At 31.5% G+C, this 9120-nt stretch overlaps 1 protein-coding gene across 1 annotated transcript; it reads right to left on the bottom strand.

The window, feature by feature from the left end:
- Positions 1-4315: 4315 nt before the first annotated feature.
- On the bottom strand, positions 4316-8285 carry LOC118066655 (uncharacterized). The gene is made up of 4 exons (XM_035082897.1): positions 8100-8285; positions 6988-7603; positions 6239-6298; positions 4316-4368 (listed from the first exon to the last, which is right to left on the bottom strand). Exons 1-4 carry the CDS (start codon positions 8283-8285, stop codon positions 4316-4318), a joined length of 915 nt encoding a protein of 304 aa, XP_034938788.1.
- Positions 8286-9120: the final 835 nt, after the last annotated feature.

Genomic DNA, 9120 nt, shown 5'->3' with positions numbered 1-9120 from the left:
TGGGATGACATAGAGAAATTAACTGCTTTTATCTTTGTCAAACTTATGTACGAATCCCAAAATATTTGGTACGTGACAATACAAACTTTCTTGATCTTTTCAGGCAAGATGACATGAATCTAAAACACATTTACGATGATTATGTAAATACTGACATGACTTATTCTCATTTTCGAGATATATGTTCAATGTGCTGGAATAATGATAAATATGGCTTCTTGGTAATTAATAAAGACAGTGATCTTAATAATGGGCGGTATAGAAGAGGATTTGATTGCTTCATAAGTATAAATTCACCGTGAATATATTAAATTGTACATTATTTATGTGATTGTCAAAGTGTCAACATGAAAACTACGAAGGTGCAACAAGAAAAAAAGATATTCCACAAATAGCGAAAGCTAGTGATGCAATACGCCAAAAGCATAAGTTGATTAAACTTGGAAGAGATATGACTCAACAAACCATGAGCGAAATATTTAAACCTATGGTGACTCCTCTTAAACAAATAGCTGATAAAACACTTATCAAGGAGGAACCTCAAGAAATAAAAATAAAAAAAGAAAAACCTAAAGAAGAGCCTAAAGAAGAAGTTGAAAGCAAACAAGAAAGCCTTATACTTGATTATGAAATAACTGATGATGATTCTTATACAACAGCAACAATTACCTATCAAAGAACTCCTATTAAAGGCATACCTGTGGTAAGGTATTTAAAGATGTTCGATTCTAAGCTCTTGTCCAAAGAATTAGATACAAAGTTTGGCATACGAAAGTTAAACGGTAATCGACTGGTGACGGGTAATTCTGAAGTCAGGTTCGACAATAATCTTATTTATATTAGTGATAAAAAATACAATACTACTTCTGGTCTATTGGAATTATTATTTATGAATTCACCTGATCAATAAAAAATAACGAAAGAAGATGGAAACATGTATGGCAGAATTATCAGTATGACAAACGCCTGTCGGAAGCATTATCTTCCTGACAGAAGTATCAGAGTAAACAAGAATTTAAAAAAATTCTCCGACATAATCAGTAAATATATACCAAGAAGTGGAGAAAGTTCACCACAACATATGATTGAACATAAACAAAATCATCCTACCGATTATATTTATTGGGATGATCCCAATAAACTTGTAGATCGACTTCGTTTACTTATTGCATCTTAAACTGCTGGAAATTTTAGTCATACTAACGAAATTATATTAATTTCAGAGGAATTACGTAAAGCTGGAATCATTTATTATTCTAATGTATCCTACACAGCTACTCATTCTTTAAAGAACTTTTGAAGTGAAAGGTTTAAAAATGAGTGTTGTCGTTTTTGGACGACAGGTAGCAAAAGATATTGTGAAAAGTGATATCCGTGGGCCTCCTGGTAAAGGATTCAAATTAACTGCGGATCAACAGTTTGACATAGATCATAAGAGATTGTGTAATCTCGCTGAACCAGTAGATTTGAATGATGCAAAAAGATTACAATTTTTAAAAAATTTATTGGAATAAAATTACGTCTGTTACGCGAAACTGTAGCAAATTTAAGAAGAATTGTTGAAGAAAATAGAGAAAGAATCAAAATCATTAATGTTCAAGTAGAGAAACATATTGAATCATCACAAGAACATGGTAAACGTCTGAAAGAAGAATTGAATGAAACAATTGAACTGCATGAGTCAGATCGATTACGTTTACTGAACAAAGCAAATCGTAAACGAGCTGAAAGTATTAAACAATTGGAAGAAAATATTCGGAAATATCTCGATCAACAGCATCATGAACAAGGAAAAAAAAATAATAACTGAAGAGCTGCATAGACCGGTTAGAAAAAATTATTAACGACGACATGTTGATATACGGGGTGCCAAAATTTTTGCATGTTGATAGAGAAAAAGAATTTTACAATAAAGAATTTGAAGCACTTATGAAACAATATAATATCAAAATGTATTCCACATTTAGTAATCTTAAGGCATCTATATGTGAACGATTCAATCGCACGTTAAAAAGTCAAATGTGAAAACAATTTACGTTGCGAGGTAATTACCAGTGGATAGACATCTTACCAAAATTGATGACATCATATAACAATAGCAAACATAGAACCATCAAAATGAAACTGATTGATGTTACTTCAGCCAATGAGAAACAATTACGTCATACTATCTTCAATAATAAAATTGAAGTTGAACAAAAAATGAAAAAGACGAAATTTAAGGTTGGTGAAAAAGTGCGCATAAGTAAATATAAACATGTCTTCAAGAAGGGATACACTCCTAATTGGACAACTGAAATCATTAATGTAAGTCAAGTATTGAACACTGATCCAGTAACCTACAAGCTTGTCGACTATCAAGATCAACCGATTGAAGGAGGTTTTTATCAAGAAGAATTGACTAAGGTTCAATACCCTGATATTTATTTGGTAGAAAAAGTTCTGAAAAAACGTGGTAATCAGGCTTTTGTCAAGTGGTTAGGATTCGATAAAACACACAATAGCTGGATTAACATAAAAGATTTATAATGTCTCTAATTGATGAGTTAGAAACAATGACTGCCAAAATGTCTTTAGCTGAAGAGCTAGAAACAATGGCTGACAAAATGTATAGTGATGCTCAAAAATTACCACGTTATACAAAAGATAAAGCTGCTAATATTAAATGGATATCTTTAACTCATAAAGAACAACAACAAATTAAAAGAGAAAAAAAAATAATTAAACGTCTTGATAAAATTAATAAACGAATGTTAAAAGAAATTTAAAAAAATAAGACCAATAAGAATGAAGATCATTCTGTCATATTATTTGTAGAAGATCAGTTCAATACAAACTAATGGAAATAATTAATAATATTTTTTTTTTTTTATTGAATAAATTTTTTTTCTTACAAATTATTTTTTTTAACATAAACCTCATATTTAAAATAATTTATTCACACTATTTAATATAAATTATAACCCCAAGGAAGTGTATCAATGGTTTGTGCTAAAAGAACTTTTATTGTCTTCCCAACTTAATGCTAATATTTGTCTACTAATTGTATGTACTTCACGTTTCTTGCTGACTATATGATATTCCGTTTTACATAATTTTTCATGATTAAGTAAGCATTTTTTGTAATCATCAAATGTTATAGATTTTATTGTTGCAGTTTTGACACCCTTTGCTTTACTATATTTGTCTTTTTTATTTTGAACTTTGAATGTGTACATTTTTGCTTTTAGACCAATGAATTCCGTCATTTTTTCACCTTTATTCTCATCTTTTATAAGGCCTACAATTTTTTCATTAACTAATGGAATATTCAAACGGTTATTTGGTGGATAGTCTGAGGTGTCAAATTTATGTATATTATCTTTGATGCAATCATAAATATCAGCATTGAGAAATTGATAAATCAAACTATCTGTATCTGTGTATAATAATTTTACCTGATTGTCTGTAAATTGTCTTTTAATTAAATTGTAATGGAAGTCATAAATAAACATTTTTGAATGATCTAAAACTACAAATCCTACGTATATCGGCTTATTAAAATATATATTTTTTTGCTCCATTTCTATTATTACCATGTCATTTTCAAAAATTATACTATTGTGGAATTTTGGAGAAGCAATGAGATTTTTTGCACCATACCGACCTTCCCACTGTGTAACTAACTTTACATCTTTATATTTCCGAACGCTTTCCATTGTTTTTCCGTAAACTGCATTATTCATTAATTTATAGAAATTCTTTTTAAAATCATTTTTAGATTTTTTTCGTAAATCTGTATTCAGATCTACATACTTCTTCATCCATGGTGATTGATTAAATTTAAGGATCCTATGGATTTTGGTTACAATAATTCTGTTCTGACTTTGAGTCGGCTGAGTGAGAAGTCGGGACTTTGTGAACTGTATTTTTTAGGATGTTTGGATGCTAGAACAGTCGGGACGTTTGAACAGTGTAAATGAGTTGGCTGACACTATTTAACAGTAATAGTTAACGATTTATTAAACACTAAAATCACAGTAAGAGGAAAATAACAATAAAAGAGTCTTTGAATTGTCTGTACAGTCTTGAGTTCACGGAAATTTCACACAGAGTTCACTGATGAGTAGAGGATCACAGGAAAGTTGTAAATTTTCCTGTACTGGTCTCTGCACCAGGAGTAGCCTGATTTTTTTGAGTAGTCTGAGTTTCATTGTGTTGGCGTCAGCCACACAGACACAAGCGAGTTGTTCGTGTATGGATCTTGTGTGTGTGTCTGTCCATGAGGCCGTGAGGCGTCGAAGCCGACATCATTCGTGCCTTTTGTAAGAAGGTGCTAATGCGGACCAACATGAGCTTCCTGAGGATGTCTTTTAAGAGGTAGATTGCCTGATGAGTTCATAATCATCACTATAGATGATTCACTGGTGATTTAGTCCATGTCTGAGGAGTTGTCTGGGTTTTCACTAGAGAGTTCGACTGCGTGAACTCTCTGCTAGTACACACGGACCGAGTTGACTGTTACAACGAGTTGTCTGTGGGTTGGCATGGTCCGATGATGCCCAAGAGTCGTCCGAGTACGAGCTACGTACGAATACTTGCAGTAACCGGCGAATACAGAAGACTACGGTCCGTGTTTCTCGAAAACTCTGCGTTCTCGAAGCTTCTAGGCTCTTCGAGAAGGGATATATACTTCTAGGAATTAATTAGAGTTGTCTAATTGGCGAAAATGAGTTGGCAGGAGAGACCTCGACAATCTAATTATTCGGTGGGGAGAAAAATGTTAGGCCGTCGATAGAGTACCTTAGACCAAGTCAGAACAAATTCCTAAATCGAGACATTGTTTTAAATTTCTGTAGTGAATCACATATTCAAGTTTAGGTAATAATGTCGTCATAAGTTTGCTGTTATTGCTGTTTGGAGGTTTACGGTGTTCAGGACACAATGGCAAATTTTTATGATGCTCGTGTAAGATTTTTGGATACTGTAAATCGACCTAGAAAATGTAACCAACTGGAGAATCATTGGAGATATTTTTAATTATTTCACAGATATTAAAAATATTGATGTCATCTTTCACCCATTCAAATGATCTAGTTGGTAGGTACTCACTCATTGCTGCTCCATACAAATTATTTACATCAAAATACATGAGATATGATATATTTTCATTGGGGTTATAATCATTACACATATACGGGTTATTTGCTTTTGCATATCTATTTGAGCACTGTGCCACTCCTCCTCTAATACCTTTTTCTATCAAATTATGCATTTCCACATTGTCCAAGAGTTCGAGTTCAATTTTTTCATATTTCAACATAGCATCAAAAGCTAATTCAGGTGCAGTGTAGTAATGTAACGGATCAAGCTCAAAAGTAGAGATACAACTTTGTCTAAAATTTTGAAAGATGTCTGCTAAAAGAAGAACGTCTGTTTTTAAATATAGATCTGAATATTCACCGAGGGTGTTTAGTTGGAATTGATCCCAAACGTGGCGTGGATGTTGGTAATCGTCATCGGAAATGTCCGAATCGTTGAGTTTCGAATAGAATTTTGTTTTGTCAGGTAGTTGTCGTTCGTCAAGTTTTTCCCAACTGAGTTACTAACTGAAATTTATCTGGCTCGGGATAGAAACTTTTGGTAATTAATTTTGCGTTATTATCCAAAAATGATGCAAGTTTCTCAATACTATTGCTCATGAATCGGAAAGAATCAATAAATCGTAATTTATCAAATATTTCTTTTTTTCTTTTTTCGTGGGAAATTTTCTGATCAACTGTTTTTGTAAATGCTATGTATTTTTCTTTATTGACAGGTAATAATTCCATATAACCTTTAAATGATGTAGCTAATGATTTAATAAAAAAATGTGAGTCATATCCTGAGAGGTTATGAAAAATGACTGGAATTATGCATAAATTTTGATAATTTAAATTACGATTAACATGAGCAGCGCCTCGATAATTGCCTGTAAAGTGACAGTGATCATGAACTTTCGTTCCATCATGTAAAAATGATTTATTACAAATGTGACAGATTTTTGCATTACGAAAATCGTTTAACTGTTGGAATGTTAATGGTTTAATTGGTACTACGTTTTCTAGGCAAGTTTTGACAGTTTCAGCTATTTTTTTCAACTCAGTCATGAACCAGTTTATACAATTAACGTCACGTTTAAGATTAAATCGACATTTTAAATTGTCATATGTACAGTGCATATAATAGGCTACACTACATGGAATATGCTTTTGATTACCTTCATTATCAGGTTCAAGAATACTCTTAAGATCGGCATAGATAGCAAATGGCACAGGCTCTTCGAAATGAAAATTTTTATATTTTATTTCAACACCTTTTTCCGGAAGTGAAATTCGCGTATCGTTCATATTGATACAATCTTTTTGATGATTTTTGTAGGATTTTTCTATGTTGGAGTGATTTAAACATCTATCACATAAGAATAGTTTGTGTGCATTTTTAGAAATTTGATTTCCAACTAATCTTGAAAGATTCTTTATCAGACAAAATGAAAAACTGGATTAATATTATTTTCATCACCTACTTCTACTCTACTTTGTACCATTAACAGGTGAATACATAACTCATCTACTTTATAATATTTACGTAAATATAACGGAATAATTTCACAATTATCATCTGAACCATACGTACAGTCATCTAAACCGTACACGTTTATTGCTAAATCGTTGAGTTTATCAATTTTTAGAACATCATGTAAGGTTGTGGGACAGTTGATACCCTAACATTTTAACACACTTTTGTAATCAGGATATGAATTTGTTCTTGTTGAATTTACAAAAACAGGATAAAGAGCTGCAGTAACAGCCCAAAAGAAACAACATTGATCGTTGTTTTTAATATTTAGTACTGCTTTTTTTTGTTGTATAAATTTTAGTGGAGGTATAAATGTAGATTGTCCAGCTAATTGAGGTTGAGAACGATTAATATTGACTTGCAGATATTCAATTTCTACAAGTGACCAACCAGAATCTCGTTCTTGGAAATCCTCGACTTTTGTTAGCAGTTTGTCAACAACATTTTTCAGAAAATGTTTTTTTATGTCTGTTGACGGCAAAATTGCTTCATTTTGAACATTAAAGTACTTAATTTCTACAACTGTTCCATCATTTGTTTGATTACTGAATTTACAAGCAAGGACAAAGTTCACTTTTAAATTTCCCTCACTTGTTACTATATCTGTCAACTTTTCGGTAATCAGCTTTTCAGCGACCGATAAGAAGTCTCGTGAATTTAAATGTTGCATGTTCATGACAACACTAGTGCGAATTCGATTTCTGAAAACATTTTCTAAATCTTTCCACCGAATGAATTGTTCTGTTGATTGAAGGCTTCCTCCAACGATTGAATGATTTATAAACTTTTCATGTAATGTTGCGGGTGCTGCAATTATCGATTGAATTCGTTGTTTTTCACCAACCGATAAACCACTCGATTGCAAATGTCTGTTTAATGTAGTAATATTGTCACTACTAATTCGCACCCACTTATCAATGATTTCACTAGATTCATGATTCGAAGATGGTAGAAGAGTATAAGCCACCTCCATCATTTTAATTAAATCAGAAAAATAGTTTAATGCACTTATTTTTTTCGACTATACTAGACAAACTTTAGAATTACAATGATAAAAAAGCGTGTTTAAAAAGATTTATATAGGATTTTGGATGACCTTGTAATGAGTGCCATAATCCAAAGAAATTTCTTGAAAGTTCGAGAATATCAATTACCAAACTTAACTTCTATTAAATAACGATTTTCTTGAAATGTAGAGAGGGGAAATATTTAAATCAAAAGAACAATAATTTGAAATTTTTTTTTTTTCATTTATTGCATTCATTATTTTTGTAACATGAAAATTTTTTTTAGATTACATTGATTATCGTAAGATTTAGATTTCATCAATTGTATCCATTATATTTTTTTTTCTTGACTTGTAAAATTTTAGATTATATTTCATCATTAACTATGAATTCAAAAGAATTGTTAGCTCCACCATGGTACAGCAATGATAATCTGTTGTCAGCGGCCAACTCAACCAACTTTTCAAATTCTTTATAATTTTCCAAAATTTTCACCGTTCTTGGAGGTGAAAATATCATGTAGCTATTTCTAACTGTTGGCACAACTTTTGTTCCATACACAGTTTCAAGTTCTTTTAAATCAGTATTTTTATACGTTTTAAACGGTTTTAATGTATCCATCTTTTTGGTTGGTAAGTACGTCTCACACTTGGCAATTTTATTTACTCTTGATAGATCCATTTTTACCGTTTGAATTATGTATAACGATGTATTCCTTACAGTTTCAATTGATAAGTGATTTTAAACATGAGTTGCATGGGTATAAATACAATTCATTCCCTCCAAAACAATGATTCCAGAATGTTTCAATTTGTGATGCAATCATAAATTAAAGCATGCATAAAAAAAAACGTTTGCATGATGTTTCATCATCATCCCCCGCTGAAAACTTTAAAAACATGTCAAGGCTGTGAATCAGCCCTGAGATCATTTAAATTCTTGCTCGATTTTCCAAGAAAAAATCGAATGCATAATTTTTCATTATCATTCTCGCTGAAAATTTCCAGAACATGTCAAGGCTGTGAATCATCCCTGAGATCATGTAAATTTTTTGCTTGATTTTCCAAGAAAAAATCTTGAGGGGTTTGCATGATGTTTTATCATCATTCTCGTTGAACATTTCAGACTATCAAAAATTATACATGTAATGAAAAAAAAAAATACAATTTTATAGACAATCGTTGTAGTGATCAAACAATAAAATTAGATGTTATAATTTTAAAGTGGGGATAAACATATGAATAGATGATTTACCAAAAAACTTTTCGTTGGGTTTTACATTTTGGCATGTGTACAAATTTTTGAGCGCATCACGGAAATGATATTAGATGTTCAAGGTTTTAAGCAGCCAAATAATCAGTTTTTAGTGAAAGAATTGGCGACTATTACAATCCAAGATAATAGTGATGGTATGGAAGACATTTCAGTGATAATTTTTAAACCGCCATGTCAGTGGGAATATTTACCTGAAAAATATAAATGCATAAATTCGTGGTTGATACGTAATTATCATGGC

Source organism: Chelonus insularis, unplaced genomic scaffold, assembly GCF_013357705.1.
Source record: "Chelonus insularis isolate UGA/USDA-ARS -01 unplaced genomic scaffold, ASM1335770v1 contig_10_pilon, whole genome shotgun sequence".
Classification (NCBI taxonomy): Eukaryota; Metazoa; Arthropoda; class Insecta; order Hymenoptera; family Braconidae; genus Chelonus; species Chelonus insularis.
Note: the sequence above shows the minus strand (reverse complement) of the source record. Positions and strands in the feature narration are given on the sequence as shown.